The sequence below is a fragment of the Aquarana catesbeiana genome, linkage group LG04, assembly GCF_042186555.1.
Source record: "Aquarana catesbeiana isolate 2022-GZ linkage group LG04, ASM4218655v1, whole genome shotgun sequence".
Lineage (NCBI taxonomy): Eukaryota > Metazoa > Chordata > Amphibia > Anura > Ranidae > Aquarana > Aquarana catesbeiana.
The window spans coordinates 552,278,197-552,295,797 of NC_133327.1; the positions used below are offsets into that span (position 1 = coordinate 552,278,197).

At 41.0% G+C, this 17,601-nt stretch overlaps 1 protein-coding gene across 3 annotated transcripts in view; it reads left to right on the top strand.

Annotated features, from left to right (window-relative positions):
* Nucleotides 1–14,611, top strand: part of LOC141140590 (cystatin-like) — a 49,966-nt gene extending 35,355 nt beyond the window's left edge. For all 3 annotated transcript variants that reach the window (XM_073627957.1, XM_073627956.1, XM_073627955.1), the window contains 3 exons: nucleotides 4,313–4,527; nucleotides 10,433–10,552; nucleotides 14,473–14,611. In XM_073627957.1, coding sequence (XP_073484058.1) covers nucleotides 4,321–4,527; nucleotides 10,433–10,552; nucleotides 14,473–14,550 — 405 coding nt within the window. In that variant the 5' untranslated portion in view covers nucleotides 4,313–4,320 and the 3' untranslated portion in view covers nucleotides 14,551–14,611. The remainder of the gene's footprint in view (nucleotides 1–4,312; nucleotides 4,528–10,432; nucleotides 10,553–14,472) is intronic.
* The last annotated feature ends 2,990 nt before the right edge of the window (nucleotides 14,612–17,601 follow it).

Genomic DNA, 17,601 nt, shown 5'->3' on the forward strand with positions numbered 1-17,601 from the left:
TTATTATTTGCTTTGTATATGTTTCAGTGGTAGAGGAAAGGGGGAAGGATACTGGGAAATCATAGATTGCTGCAGATTGAAATTTAAAGATAAATTTTATTAACATTGGATTGCAAAATGAATTATAAAGCAAACGTAGAGTTCATAGTAATTTTAGTCAGGCAGGTTGTAAGAGCCATACGTTTTGGTCCAGGAGATGGCAAAACAAAACCTTTGGGGCAACTGTAGACGTCTGTCCCTACAAGGGCTTACTCATGCTTAACCCCTTCCTACAGTATATGGATGGTAAAATCATTTTTGCCCTATACGCAGCTGATGAACCCTTGTCCCTGGAATACATTTTTTACCTCCCACATCTTTATACTGACATTAGTAATATTTTTACATATTTATCCATTTTCCCTAAGTCATCCCCGCCTCCCCCACCCCCCCAACACACGGATGCTAATCTGAACAAGCCCCAATACAGATTGCACCCATGACACTGGTTTTCTAAAGCATTCTAAAGCAAACTTTTTCAACCAGGGTGCCTTGACAAAATGCCTAAAAAATTGTATACATGCTGGTGGGTGGTTGAAACCTTCCTTTTAGTTACACAGAGCCACAGGTTTTCATTGTGCACCATTACAACTTTCTAGCTGCCAACCTTGTAATGACACCATCAGTTGATAAGGAGGGTGTCGGTTGCTTGCATATCATTCTTGGTTGACCCTCCCTTGCCTCTCTCAGCTTTTGGGTCTCATTAGCTAAGTGATGAAGAAAACCAGAGGGAGCTAGAAACATTGGAATACTAGTCAGTCATCTCTAACATTGGGTGTCCTACATGTATTGACAATGCTGCATTATGTAGAACTATTAGAATAGTTTTTACATTTTAGAATGGGGTGCCTTAAGACTGTCCATAATTTTGGAGGGTGCCTCAAGAGTGTCCATAATTTTAAAGGATGCCTTGACTGAAAAAAGGTTGAGAAACGCTGTTCTAAAGAGAGAGTCCTGTAGTAGTTTCTTCCTAAATGAAACTCAATGGAGCTGTACAGAACAGGGAGTGGAGGGGATACATAATTTAATTGACTCCTTCTGCTGTGTGTTTCTGCTATATAGCCCTGTAAATAACAGGTTTTGTTCAACAATAGTCAGCAAAATATAAAGGTTGCTCTGCTTCCATCAGTCTCAACCCCAATCACACCCAAAGTTCACCTGACAATGAATGACTCTAGACTTCTCAGAACGTGCCTAAAAAGACCTTGTTGTTGCATCCCAGGCTCACATATGCAGGCAATGTATAATGCGTGTATTCAGAGATTTTACATACCCTGTATGTAGAGATATCCCCACCACAAATAAATGTTCTTTCAGACAGACAGTAAGCTTAACTCCCTCTATAAAGCGATCTGTGCCTGATGACTTTTTTTTTTTTTTTTTACTTAATTGCTAAACAGCAATTTTACATCGTGGGACCATGCCACAACTACAAGTCAAGCATTTGGCTCACGGTTGCCGTGTGGTCCAGTTGATCTCATTATGGCGAGTTTAATAGGTGGTGCTGCCGGTCAAGCTCTGCAGCCTAATTTAGGAATACGGTGGCTGCAAAAGTATCATTGTCATGGAATGTGTACAGCCCTGTTAAGCTGTAATGTTAAAATTGGTGTGAGTGGGGGGGGGGGAAGTAAATTCAGACCCGTGTTTCTATGCTCCACAAGCACCCTTGTGAAAGAGCCCTTAAAAATCTTCTAAGAATGTTGGATTGTGAGACTTCCAGTTCGCACATTGCTCCTATCCTTCTATAACCCCCCCCCACACACACACACACACACACACACACACACACACACACACACACACACACACACACACACACACACACACTCTACATCATCACAGGGTTTCTGCTGAAAGTACAAAAATTGATACATAGTACACCTGTCGGTTCCTATGATGCGATTTTCATTGCTAATCATTTTGATAATTTTGTTTATCCAGCAGAAATACTGTAATGGCTTGACTTCCAGAATATTTACCCCCCCTTCATGACCAAGTCATTTTTTGTATATCTCCTCCTCCCCCCCCCCCCCCCCCCACACACACAAATAGAGCTTTCTTTTTGTGGTATTTTGATCACCTCTGCATCTTTTTATCTTTTGCACTATAAACAAAAAAGAACCATCAATTCTATAGAGTGTGTGTGTGTGTGTGTGTGTGTGTGTGTGTGTGTGTATATATATATATATATATATATATATATATATATATATATATATATATATATATATATATATTATATAATTTTTTTTTTTTTATTAGTATTGGCAGTGATCAGCAACTTATAGCGGGACTACAATATTGTTGCAGACATTCAGACACTCACTGACGCTTTTTGGCAACCAGTGACACTAATGCAGTGATAAGTGCTAAAAATATGCACTGTCACTGTACTAATGACACTGGCTGGAAAGGGGTTAAACATCTAGGGTGATCAATGGGTTAAATGTGTGCCTAGCCAGTGTTTTGGTGTACTATGTGCTTTTCTTACTAAGGGAAGTAATGGATTTTATTCCCTGCTTTGAGGGGAAGGAAAATCCATTACTTTCCTGCTGACAGGACAGGGTTCTGCTTTGGTTTCATAGTCCTGTGTGAATTCCCGATGATGCTGATCGGCACGTGCTGTGTTTAATCACAGCACAGCCAGGTCGCCAATGGCACGCATGTGTGCCCCTTTCCCAGAACATCCGAATCACTTGCCTAGTACGTGATCTGGCGTCGAGAGCCGCTTTGCTGCCGCATATGTATGTTATATGGTTGGCAAATGTTTAAGGGCCAAGAAGAAGGTGGTCATTTAGAGGCCACCTGAATTCTCACAGTTGGACATTCTAGGACCCTGGTACCCAACCTGCAGCCCAAGGGCATATACCAAAGGGCCTTAGCAGTATATAGCTGGAACATTGATTAGGGTAATAGCAGTGATCTCTACTAACCTCATGTAACCTGTTTCCAGTTTCATATTGTCTTCTGCAGCATCTCCCAAGCCAACAATGTATCCTGGTCACACTCTCTGACCCTCTTTTCTTTGATTCGGTCTGCAGTTTGACAGTCCTCTCAAGCATTACATATAGTGAACATTATGTGCAGCCCTTTGGTGATGTCAGGGACCACATCTGAGGCCCCCTTTAGCTCATAATTCGACAACCACTGATCTGTGAAGTTCTGATTTGCTTGCTAAATAGTGGGGCTGACTAATTACAAGTCTCAGTTTGTCGCAGCAGGTAATGCTATTTTTCTTTTTTTTTTTTTTTTTTAAGCAACAGTGTCACTTAAGGGCCAATTTACACTAATCCATTTTGGAGCATTGCAGTAATTGCCACAGCACCACAGGTTACGTGCATTAGCGAATTGCAATGCCATTTTTTTGAATGGCACCCCAATTCACTGACCCAACAGATCTCCAATGCATGTGCGTGATGCACGGCACCAGAAAAAATGATGTATGCCTTTTTTTGCCTCTGATGCATTGGCAGCCAATTTATTTAAATCGACTGCCTTAAGACAATGCATGTTAACATAACACGCCAAAACATATACGTGTAATCAGGCCCTTGATCTACCTATATGCAGTTGTTAATATCCACCTGATGATGAGTATGCAAATTTGGTAGTTCTGCGGCTGTCAAAAGTGAAATAAGAGGGTTATACTTTTTCATAATGAGCTATAAGTGAAAAATATCTCTCTTTTGCCAAAAACTTTTTTTTTTTTTTTTTTTTTTTTTTTGCATTTGTGTGTATGTGTACACTGTCTTTGGCAGGGCTTACTCCTTGAAGGTCTATTTACAGGACATTTATTGGGCAAATGTCCCACACATTGATACAGGCTGCATGAATTTAGCAGCAATAGTGGTAATATATTTCTTCCTAGAATGGCCAGCTCCATCTAGTGGTCAATATACGGTGTAGTATTCTAAAACGCCTTGAAAAAATACACCACATTTTGAACACCTAGATGGAGCTGAAGATCATAGGAATTGATCTATTACAAAAATTACAGCCATAATTCCTGCATCCCCGTACAAATATGTGACCACCGGCCCACACATTTTTATAAATAGAACCCTAGGTCCTATCTTCATCATCTGTCATATGACCTGTTAAAGTTACATGACCAGCCTCTCCACCAATTAGTGTTCAATGCAAGGGTATACTGAGAACACACTGTAGGAAAGCACATTCTTTACACTGTCACTAAGTGTTCCATGTTGATTAAAAAAAAAAAAAAAAAAATTGGTATGTTTTATACAATCTTCATTTTATGTATTGCATACAGGTGACATCATGGCAACTACCTTCTACTTATGCCTCATTACTGCACTTTGTTTCCTATCTGCGTTTGATACAAGGATGACTGGAGGATGGACAACACGCAAATCTGGCGATCCAAAAATTCTAGATATTGCCAATTATGCGGTTATGGAATACAACAAGCAATCAAACGATACGTATGAATTCACACTGAGTAATGTCATCTCTGCTCAATCTCAGGTAATGCATCATTAATGCCTTAAAAACAAATGTGAAAGTTAACTAAAGGGCCATACACACGGCCAGAATATTAGGTGGCATTGGCCGGTTCAATAGAAACCAGCCGACATTGGGCCCCTGTGTACGGCAGCCAGTCCTAAGGAGCATGACCGAAAGGTCTGCTGATCAGCGCTGACCGGTGTGTTTTGGCAGGGGGGGGGGCATCCCCATCAGAACACAATAGCTCAGTGGGGGTGATCGCTGTACTAACATTGCATAGTTAGTACAGTGGCTTCTCCCGAGCTCTTCAGATTTTTTGGGGTTTTTTTCTCCGTTCAGCCCGCTGGATTAAGTTAAGGACAAGTTCCAATTGGGTAATGCATATAATATAAAATTTAAAAAAAAATCACAGGCTTCAAGGGCATTACTCTCTCTCCTTCATAGGTGTGTTTTTGGAAAAGTTTTAGAAATGTAGATCTAAAAATGGCGAAAGACTGACTATAATTAATTAATATATACATATTTGATTTTCAATTATTTCCTTTTTTAAATGTACCTGTCATGGGAGAAGTAAAAGTACTTCCATAGCTAACCTCCTTCTGAATATGTTGTCATGCTGAGCCTTTTGTTTCAATTACTCAACAATCTGACCTACTGTAAAACAAGTATAACGATCAGGAAAGTCAAAAAACTTAAACAGTTCTTCCCCCTCATCTCTCGCTTTCCACAGCTGAATATTATTTTTGAGGGGGGTGGTTGGCAGGGGAGGTACCTTTTTTCCAATAGCTGGCCACTTGACATCAGGAATGAAGATGGTGGTGCAGGACTTGAAGTGTTGAAGCAGAGGGGTGGCTTACACCACACAGGCCTGAATTTGATCGGCAAGTGAGTATGTTTTTTTTGAGGACAACCCAGTTGTCAGAGGGGAGAAACAAATAGAGGGGTGATGTTCCTTTTTAACTTGTAAGGATACTGAAGCAATGTCAGCATGATAGCTAGGCAGGATATTTTGAATGTTCTACTGTAGGATATTTCGATGTTTCTACTGTAGCAAACTTTCTTTCATTTATTTTTATGCAGTATGTATTGCTTTTCAGGATTTAGAAAATGACATGCTTTACTATTTGCTCCCCAGGATACAAGTATACATTTTCAGGCAAAAAAATAAATAAATAAATAAAAAAGCTGTCATATGAGTAGCTCCCAAAACATGAAAATAAATAAATAAATACATCAAAATACAAATACAGAGAGCACTGCAAGTACATCTCCTGTTTTTATAAAGAAGTTACTTTGATGTTGACCTGTACAGAAATAAAGGATATGTACACAATTTTATGATGGCATGTTAGTTTACCTTAAGTATTTTAGATTGCCTAAAGCAATTGCATGCATTTTCTGTACTTTCCTATGTGATTCAGTTACACTTGAAGATGGGGTGCAGCATGATGCGGCGGCAATAACACACACAGTCCAGGTGCGATGAAAGAACTTGTATTGAAAGTATGCAAAAACAGTTCACAATAAACTCAGAGGGAAGTCAGCCCCACTAGCAACACTCACGGTTCCAACCATGTGTACAGAGCAGCTTTCAGCCGAGCTGACAGTGCCTGTTCAGAGGGGAAAAATGTGGCCTGGCCACCTTGTGCCTAAGTGGGAGATGTCCAGAGAAGTTGCAAGCTCTACGCTTTCCCTCATCGGGAACCTTTCCCTGCCACTAGTTCTGTCCCTACCAGGCGGAGTACCTGTCCCTACTCTACCCACTCGCAAAATGCACACCAAACCTGGGAGATGGCCTTAAATGGGCTCTGCCTGGCCCAAGATGGCTGCTAGTCACATGGGGTGGCAGCATCCAATTGGATAGCTTCCCCAGTGACCCAGAAAGCCATAGAGGAATCGTGTTCCTCTTGACTACCTCTCCAACTGCGCTGCGGCATTGTTTAAGTATTCTTAAAGTAGTTCTTCATTGCATCTGGGCACCAAAAACACTGTTTAATGAATTTTTAATATTCAAAGCAAACTCTCCATCCATCCATCCATGCTTTATTTTACATAGTTACACAATTAGTCAGGTTGAAAAAAGACACAGGCCCATCTAGTTCAACCAAAAAAAAAAAAAACATCCAATCCTATACCCACAGTTGATCCAGAGGAAGGCAAAAAACCCCAGCAAAGCATGATCCAATTTGCTACCGCAGGGTAAAAAATTCCTTTCTGATCCCCGGAGAGGTTATCAGATATTCCCTGGATGAACTTTACCTAAATGTTAGCTATCTACTGAGCTGGACAGAATGGCACATTCTCTCTCTCTCTCTCTCTCTCTCTCTCTCTCTCTCTGTCTCTGTCTCTGTCTCTGTCTCTGTCTCTGTGTCTGTGTCTGTGTCTGTGTCTGTGTCTGTGTCTGTGTCTGTGTCTGTGTCTGTGTCTGTGTCTGTGTCTGTGTCTGTGTCTGTGTCTGTGTCTGTGTCTGTGTCTGTGTCTGTGTCTGTGTCTGTGTCTGTGTCTGTGTCTGTGTCTGTGTCTGTGTCTGTGTCTCTGTCTCTGTCTCTGTGTCTGTCTGTGTCTCTGTCTCTGTCTCTGTCTGTCTGTGTCTCTGTCTCTGTCTCTGTCTCTCTGTGTCTCTCTCTCTGTCTCTCTCTCTCTGTCTCTCTCTCTGTCTCTCTGTCTCTCTCTCTCTGTCTCTCTCTCTGTCTCTCTCTCTCTGTCTCTCTCTCTGTCTCTCTCTCTCTCCTGAAAAACCCTCCTGAAGACTTCCTGGGATGTATGACAGCCTAGACAAGAAACCAGGAAGTAACTGTAGAAATGTAAAAAAAAAAAAAAGTTTAAAGCAAGTAAATATGATAGAAAAGCATATCTATTTACTAATGTTAGCAGCATGATTAAAAAAATCACTGTTTATTGGAAGAGTGATGTTCCACTTTAAGAACATACAGTATAAGGCTTTTAGTTGGCAACAAAAACTTTATTTTATAACCTTATTATAGACTGAAAAATGGGGACATGTTAAAAAAAAAAAAAATTTGAAGTGCTATGGTTTGTCCCAAACCCTTTTCTGGGCAGCTTGGTTTGTATGTAAAGTATGAAAAAAAAAAACATTTTCTATTTTAAAAAAAAAAAGGCAATTTACATACTGAATAATATCATGGATATTAACCTCATACAATTTTTAGGATACAAAAATGTTCACTATAGTAGACCATTGGCTACTTTACAACCCCACACCATAAAGAATTTCAAGAACCTCTTATGTTGATAGAAATTTTGGGATAATGCTAGAAATGCTAGTTGCCTGGTGATTTCTGGCTTCAATACTTTGTCACTGAACCAGAACAAACATGCAGCAAGTGAAGTTAGGACACCTGACCTGCATATTTGTACCAGGTAAGTAGCTAAAAGTATAGAGCAGGGGTAGGCAACCTTTTGAGCACAGTGTGCCGAAAAATGTTTTCAAAGAAATTTGAGCGTGCCAATTTTATAACAAAAAAAATTCAACTTCACACTCTCAATCACGATAAGGATTTTTTTATAAAGTAAATGCTGTAAACTACTTGAGTAGTGACAAACTAACATTCTGCACTCTCACGCCTCAGATCAGCCCCAATTCCTTCAACTCCACACCTCAGATCACTGTCCCCCCTGCAAATCTGTCCCACCACTGTAACCCCCCTGCTCATCTGCCCTACCACTGTAACCCCTTGCACATCTGTCCCACCACTATAACCCCCTGCTCATCTACCCCACCACTGTACGTCCCTGTACATCTGCTACACTGCCGTACCTCCATGCTCTCCTGTCTCACCGCTGAACCATCTTCTCATCTGTCCTAACATTAAACTTATCTGCTCATCTGTCTCACCGCTGTAACCCCCTGCTTATCTGTCCCAACTATGTACCTTCTTTCTCCTCTGACTTGCCACTGTACCCCCTGTACATCTGCCCCACCTCTGTACCCCCTGCTCTTCTGTCCCCCCACTGAACCCCTTTCTCATCTGCCCCAACACTGGACCCCCCCCCCCCCCTGCTCATCTGCCAATCAATGTAGCCCCCTGCTTTTCTGTCCCACTGCTGAACTCCCTTCTCGTCTCTTCCACCACTGTACCCCCTGTACATCTGCCCCATCACTGTACCCCCTGCTCTTGTTCCACTGCTGAACCACCTTCTCATCCTTTCCACCACTGTACCCCCCTGCACATCTGCCCCACTACTGTACCCTCCTGCTCTTCTGTCCCACCTCTGAACCCCTCCTGCTCGTTTTCCCCACCGCTGTACCCTCTTGCTAATCTGCTTCTCCGTTGTACCCTCTTCTCATCTATGATATGCGTGATATGCAGAATGGTGAAAGTAAGCAGAGATGAGACACATCTACCTGTCCTGGCACACTCATCCTGCTGATCCACCTCTTGTATCCAAGCCCACGTGCTTGTATGTGATGTCACATACAAGCATATGAAATGGATGCGCAATGATGAGCTCAGGTCAGGGGCATTTTCTGAAAGCAGTGCAGGATCATACGTTGGGCCCCTGCAGCTGAGAGAGTGAAGGGACACAGAGTGCAGGGGTTGAGTAGTAAGTGACGCAAAGGTTCAGGAATAATTTCAACAAAGTTCCCAGGAGCTCAACAGTAATTCCACAAACTGTCACCTGATTGGGGTTTTCTGAATCAGTGAAATCCCTTCTTTCTGAGATTGGTAGTGGTAACCAAGCGTGTCATCTTCCTCAAGATGGTGGACAGGGCTAGCCAGGACTGTGATTGGCTTTAGCAGTGGCCAATGACCGTCGTCCTGGAAACGGGGACCCCCCCCCCAGCAGAACTGCACCCAATCTCTTCCCTATCACAAGAGCTGACGATCGCACAGTGCCTCCCCCTCAGTGCAGGTGCGGTGTGGAGAACTCTGAAATTGGAATGCATTATTGTCTCACTGACACTTCTCTGCGCTGCTCTGCTGTTGGGGAGGGAGTCGAGTGCTGGCAAAAGAGGCTTTGCATGCCGCTTGTGGGATTTGCCTACCCCTGCTTTAGGGGAAAATATTTGTAGCCACCTTACTACCACCATATTTTAATTTTAATATACTTTTCATTTATTTATTTTTTATTTATATAATAAACAAAAAAAATCCAGTGGTGATTAAATGCCACAAAATGAGAGCTCTATTTGTGTGAAAAAAATGTATAGAAATTTCATTTGGATACAGCATTGCATAACCGTGCAATTACCAGTTAAAGTAGCGCAGTGCTAAATAGCCAAAAATGACCATGAAGGGGATGAAACCTACTGAAGCGGTTAAACAGCGGGCTCCTGCAGGAGTGAGCGCTACAATAATGTTCCAAAATACTGACCTATGGGATCCAGTCATGTACAATGCTGCATTTAAACAGCAGCTGATGGAATAAAATTTGCAATCTGTTTTCTCTTTTCAGAACACCTTTTATTGCTTTCTTTGTATGCTTGAGGCATACAAGCAAAGGAAATTCAAACTACTACTATTACAGTCATAGGCTGCCATCTAGTGGCTAATGTGAATTACTATAATGCGCACCTAAACCCAAAAAACAGAAATGTACCAAATGGCAGCTCAACCTAGGTCAGGATGTGTGTTATTGGCAAAATCACAAGATAAGGGGGGGGGGGGGGGGGGAGGGATGAACAAATTAAACCAATGCAACCATCACATCTAAGGGCTGATAAACTGTAATATATTACATTTTTGGAGGTTTGTGTATATATACATCAATCCCACCCCATGGTTTCTGGTATGTATCAGCTGCAAATGTAGCCAGTTGGTAATTGTGTGAGTGTGTTTATTATTTACAATATTTACAGAAAAGGTGTATGTTTGCAGCTCATCCTCTTCATTTATCAGTATTCATATGTTGTCTTACTGTCCTGTTTATATTCTGTAAGTACTATGTACTTCTTTTGCCATAGGTTGTTGCAGGAGAAAATTTCAACGTGACAGTGGAGATTGGGGAAACTGATTGCAGAAAAAATTTTTCCGAAAACGTGGATGCCCAAGCCTGTCATCCGAACGAGCCAAAAGGAAACAAGGTATTTTCACATTCTTCCCCAGTCACCGAAAGGGTAATGAATAGGCATATTTAATGTATTTATGCAAAAGCATGGCCCCTCCACCTCTTATATCGTACTAGCCTTCTGTTCCTGTAGTGACAGGGCTGTATGTCTGCCAGTAACATATATGTGACTGAACGGCAGTAACCCATTCCCATGTATAATATAGGGCTATAGACTGGTGCCCTGTCTGTCATTGCCATTTCTGCTCCAGCACAGTTTGTAAATTTTTGCCTGTAGGATAGCATAGTTTCCAACACTCTCAAAAAATTTATAGGGACAATTTTTTTTATCTGTAGGTGGGGGTCTTATAATTAGGGGGCGGGGAATTAATTTGTGGGCGTGGTGTAGTGGGGTGGAAACATGTGGCGCCCATTAAAGGGGGCGTGGTCTAAACTAAATATCGGGCATGGCTTAAAGGGGTGTGGTTAGAGTCTGAGATGAAAGAGGGATGGTGGGAGAAGAGAGGGATAGAGAGAGAGAGAGAGATAGAGAGATAAGGATATATAGATAAAGATATATAATGTTTGGGGGTTCTGAGTTATTTTCTAGCAAAAAAATGATGATTTTACATGAAGGAGAGAAGTGCCAGAATAGGTATTGAAGTGGTTTTAGGTTCATTTTTTTTCCTCATTAATGTACACACAGCACCCCATATTGACAGAAAAACACAAAATTGTTGAGATTTTTGCAGATTTATTAAAAAAGAAAAACTGAAGTATCACATGGTCCTAAGAAGCACCCTTTTGATCTAATACAGCCATGAGTCTTTTTGGGAAAGATGCAACAAGTTTTTCACACCTGGATTTGGGGATCCTCTGTCATTCCTCCTTGCAGATCCTCTCCAGTTCTGTCAGGTTGGATGGTAAACATTGGTGGACAGCCATTTTTAGGTCTCTCCAGAGATGCTCAATTAGGTTTAAGTCAGGGTTTTAGTTGGGCCATTCAAGAACAGTCACAAAGCTGTTGTGAAGCCACTCCTTCGTTATTTTAGCTGTGTGCTTAGGGTCATTGTCTTAGGTTCTGAGCACTCTGGAGAAGGTTTTTGTCCAGGATATCCCTGTACTTGGCCGCATTCATCTTTCCCTCGATTGCAACCAGTCGTCCTGTCCCTGCAGCTGAAAAACACCCCCACAGCATGACTCTGCCACCACCATGCTTCACTGTTGGGACTGTATTGGACAGGTGATGAGCAGTGCCTGTTTTTTTCCACACATACCGCTTAGAATTAAGGCCAAACAGTTCTATCTTGGTTTCATCAGACCAAAGAATCTTATTTCTCCCCATCTTGGAGTCCTTCAGGTGTTTTTTTAGCAAACTCCATGCGGGCTCTCATGTGTCTTGCACTGAGGAGAGGCTTCCGTCGGGCCACTCTGCCATAAAGCCCCGACTGGTGGAGGGCTGCAGTGATGGTTGACTTTCTACAACTTTCTCCCATCTCCCGACTGCATCTCTGGAGCTCAGCCACAGTGATCTGTGGGTTCTTCTTTACCTCTCTCACCAAGGCTCTTCTCCCCCGATAGCTCAGTTTGGCCGGACGACCAGTTCTAGGAAGGGTTCTGGTCGTCCCAAACGTCTTCCATTTAAGGATTATGGAGGCCACTGTGCTCTTAGGAACCTTAAGTGCAGCAGAAATTTTTTTGTAACCTTGGCCAGATCTGTACCTTGCCACAATTCTGTCTCTGAGCTCTTCAGGCAGTTCCTTTTGACCTCATGATTCTCATTTGCTCTGACATGCACTGTGAGCTGTAAGGTCTTGTATAGACAGGTGTGTGGCTTTCCTAATCAAGTCCAATCAGTATAATCAAACACAGCTGGACTCAAATGAAGGTGTAGAACCATCTCAAGGATGATCAGAAGAAATGGACAGCACCTTTGTTAAATATGAATGTCACAGCAAAGGGTCTGAATACTTAGGACCATGTGATGTTTCAGTTTTTCTTTAATATGCAAAAATGTCAACAATTCTGTGTTTTTCTGTCAATATGGGGTGCTGTGTGTACATTAATGTAGAAAAAAATGAACTTAAATGATTTTAGCAAATGGCTGCAATATAACAAAGAGTGAAAAATATATTCTCAAATTCCAGGTAAAAGTGGGCAGGGCTTCCTGGGGTTGAGGCTGCAACAATTGTCAATGTCCTTCTCCACCACTCTCTGGACAGCCACGGTCCCATCATGGCAGGGGAGAAGGGAGACCGCAGCACTGTTGGTTAGATACGTGTGGTTTTATATTGTTCCGAATTGAAATTCGGACCAATTTTTTTGTTATTTGGAAATGGAATAATATAAAGCCGAACAGAATAGAAAATAAAAATAAAATGGAATAATATTTGAAAGATTATAACCATCTTCCGAATTTCAAATAGAATAGATTTGAGTTTGAATAGAAAAAAATAGAATAGAAAAGAATAGAATAAAAAAAAAATAGAATATAACCATCTTCTGAAATTCGAATAAAATAAATTGGAATTTGAATAGATTAGAATAGAAAAAAGCATAGAAAAGAATAGCATGTAAAAAACAATAGGTGAGAATATAACCATGTTCTGAGATTTATATTTCGAATAGAATTTTTTTTTTTAATTGGAATGCTAATTCGAATTGTCCTAATTCAGTCGAATTCAGTTCGACCGAATTGGGAAAATTCAAATTGAATTAAAAAACAAATAAACAAAACTAAATTAAACGTATTCTGAAAACTAATTAAACATCTTAACAAGTTTAACTAAATCATTTAAATGAAACAAAACAAAAGTTTCTGCCACATGTCTACTGTTGGTAGCCTGTGTGGCTGCAATGACAGCGGGGCCTCGGGCTAGGAGACAAGTGCTATTACAAAGTTTATGGTTTGAAATATGTCTCTGGAAAAGTCTTCTTCTTCCCCTTTTTTTTTTTTTTTTTTTTTTTTTTTTTTTTTTACATAATTTTCAGGTTTTTGATAAAAATGTACACATAAATTAGCTTGTGTAAATATTCTTGGCAATATTTGTCTAATCTTTTGAAATAACATTGTTTCTATGCATAATTTGTAATTCTATGCCCCAGGTGGTAGCAATATTTGTTTGTTACATTTGTAGACTCTGAATTCCACCTTGCTGTACTGCAGTGGTTGGGTTTTACTGCCCCTTCCTACAATGTATGTTGATCAGTTAGCTAACTCACTAGAAAAACAATGGGCTCCCTGTATCTTATTTTAGCAGTTAGGCAGCGTCCAAAGTCTTTCTTTCTTTTAATTGAAAAAAACACAAACAGGAAGCAGAAGATTATAAAAATGACAAAGGGGTCAATTCTTTAAAAGTTAAATAACGGCTCATAAAAATGGTGTATAATACCGTGTTAAAAATACTGAATGCAGTATTTGTTCGCTTTTAGCGGTAATTACTACATTTAGTTAATGCCATAATTCACCGCATTGAGCTGGCTGCTAAGGAGTGGGCCGGGAAGCCGTCAGTGGATAACTCATCAGCTGTCGGTAGAATCCCTGCTGACAGCTGAATGTTAAAAAAAAAAAAAAAAGTGGCAATTAAAAATGAGAGAGAACCTGCACTGAATCGATGCTGCAGCCATCTTGGTGAGCATGTTGGTTTGTTTTTTTTTTGTTTTTTTTTTTTCATCCCCACACTTTTTTCTTTTAAGAGTGTAGTGATCAGGAGTATGTCGTATAAAGCCACATAGTATCTATAGTGCAGGGCTCAGGAGTGTGTAATGCACAGAATACAACTAAAAAAAAGATTCCCTTCTCCGGGTAAAATTTCCCAGTACCATATCCCCAGAGTACAGATTGCGACCCCCCCCCCCCCCCCCCATCAGTACAGCCATGTCTGGGGTTTGTGCTACATGTGGTTTTTTGTTTTTTGTTTCTTTATCTGCATTTCAAGCTTTTTCTCTTTCTTGCAGATCCTCAAATGTAATTTTATGATCTTTGAACAACAATGGAACAATTTGAGAGAGTTGACAAAGTATTCTTGCTCTTGAGTTCTGTGGAATCACTGATTTTCCTGCAGCATTGTATTAAACCTTAAAGGCTTTTACCTGGTCCGGTGTTTATTTTTTATGTCTTGCTTTGTTTTTTAGTATGATGAATATTTCCTTTTTTTTTTTTTTTTTTTTTTTTTTTTTTTTAAGCATAATGTTCTTTTATAAAACTTTTACAATGTCTCATCCCTTCTGCAATGAATAAGAAACTGAGGGGTCAGGGGTGTGTACAAACCCCCTAAGGGCCAACATGAAATGCATGGTGTCCCTGCTCTGCAGCCGGACATGGCACCAGCGACAGGCAGCACTGGCACACAGAGTGTAATAATGCCGCTGCAGCAAGTGTAATAGATCATTAGGCATACCCACATGCATGTTGTGGTACACTGCCAGGCCGGTCTATCGGGCTCGGGATGAAGACTGACAGATCTATCACCAGGCAGCACAGTGGGAGCCGATGAGGGGTGTAGTCCTACCCACTGCACATCATGTATTCCCGTTGGCTTGCAGTGCCACTCCCACCTTGGGCTTGGAAGCCCTGGAGCGCAGAGTGCTTGTAAAGTGCTGTGTAGCCACCGGCCCACCACATGGATGAACTGCTGCTGTCCTGTCCAGGTATGTCCCTTTTTCTCTTCTGGCCTAGTCTGAGAGTGTCCTCAGACTTACCACTGTGCTGCTGCTGGCATTCTGCTGTTCATACTAGGTAATCGTGAGTCAGTGAGAGACTGTCTGTGATTCTGTGTGGCAACTGGAAAAGTGATGTGATGTGATTGAGGCTGGCTGGGCTAAATTTTGCATTGCTTGTCTTACTGACAGTTGACTAAGGGTAAGCTGAGTTTTCTATTGTTTGTGTTACTGACAGTCCAGGTTGGCACTGGCAAGCTTGTTGTGGTGTCAACTGCTGAATCAGTAAGCCGGTGAGCACCACATGTCTGCCAATGCCAGAGCCAGATTGGACTTTCTGCTGCCCTCAGTGGCATGCCTTGTCCCTGTTTTACCCCTGGTTCATACATATGTGGTACAGGACACCCTGCGATCCCTGTGCGTTTCCCGCACTGCATTGCAATCACACTGTTTTTAATCTGCTGCAGGTTTCAAATCAAAGTTAACAACTCCCCAAAAGAAGGTCGCAAATGCAGTGTTTGTCTGAATCAGATTGCATGGTTGGTTTTCAAAAAAGGTGCTTGCACTTCTTTGGTGCGATTCAGGCCATTCAAAATGGGATCAAATCACACCACACAGAATCGAATGTGAATTGCACAGGAATGTGGTGCAGTTCCGGTGCGATTTACATGAAAACTATAGTGTGAAATCAGGCTTACTGTGTTGATTGTTCATTTTGAATGGGCTCGAATCGCACCAAAGTCATGTATGCACCAATTTTGGAACCTCACTGCAACCAGTTTGCATGGTCGTTTTGTGAATGCGATCTGCTGCAGGCAAACTGTGTTTTGCAACCTTTGTTTGGGGTGTTGTTAAGAGGGCACTGACACCCACTGCAGATTGCAAGGGGGGGTGCGATTTGAATGGGGTGCATGAAACGTGCGTCGATTGAGGGTTTCCTCTGTAGTGTACCTCAGCGTATCTCCTAAGCAGTAGTGTGGGTTTTTTTTTTTTTTTTTCCCTCTGCTAGTGCAGGAAGGTGTGCAATTACACACCTTCTAGCACCCACTTAGATGTGAACCTAGCCTAAAGAAAAGTCAGTCTAATCAAGGCTGGTAATTTTTCAGTTGTTTGTTTTTTTGTTTTTATTCTGTGATTAATTGAAAATTAAATGCATGTGAACACAGTGAGTGTGATGCCTTCCACAAGATGGAGCCCTTTGTACCTGCCCAGTAAGATTGGCTATTACAGTGCACCATCCTGTGGTAGGCAGTGCATTCCCCCTTTTTTTTTTTTTTTTTTTTTTTTTTTTTTTTTTACTAAAACTGGTGCACTCAGAATCTGGTGTAGCTATGCAGGGTAGCCAATCGGCTTCTAATCACACAATAATGCACCATGTTTCGTAGTGGAATTAGGCTTCCTTTTGGACACAAATAATAACAATAAATAAAATGTATTTTGACACACACACATTTTTGCCATCATAGTATTTTATATACATTTAGAATTATTTATTATACATGTCCCTTTGCCACCGTCTAAAATGCTGCCCTTACATGACGCTAATTGTCTACACACTGACTCGGTTAAATTGATGATAGGCAACTCCTATCCTCATATTGATTAGTGGTTCCAAATTAATAATTACTACTGCAGTAGGGAACAGACACAAAAGATACGCTCTGCATCTTTCCAAATTACTGTTCTGCTTTATTATGACGCAATTGAAGGTTTTTATGCACATGATTACGTAGGTATCACATTAATATTACAATTGTACGTTTATGGTAACAAGGGGTGTTACATAGGCAGGCTTATTCTAATCAGGACTCGAAAGAATGTAAACATTTACTGAAAACATTATTAGTGCTGTTGCACAGTGAAGGCAGTGTGCAATACATACAAAATACAATAAAATTATATACAGAACTTACAAATTTCCATTACAGTCTCCCCTCTTTTGATCAATATTTTGATCACTAACCATACAGTACCTGCTATCACCTTTAACCTGGAACCTCCACGCGCTTAGGTGGAGGTAGTCCTGGCCAAAGAGGCAAAAAAACTCCATTGTGGAGAAAATAATAGCTGAGCAACTTTTTCATTACAAAATGACTTTTCATTGTGAAAAACAAATGATTGATAAGACATATTTACAGAGTACTGGCTGTACACTCCTGTGGCCAGAATGGCCTTCTAGCTTAATTGTGGACATGCTGACTTATCAGCATATGTAAACACAGACAATTCTACATAAAATGGAAGACGTACAAAAGACAAATATGACTTCAACATGGCTGAACTACTTTTCAAATATATATATATATCCCTTACAATTAAAGTAATTGAATCAAAAAGTACCCTAGACTGTGATCACAAGAGGGAAACAAATTAAACAGAGATTTCTTTAATTTAGTCATTTTTGCAGTGTCAGGTGTGGATCCAGGT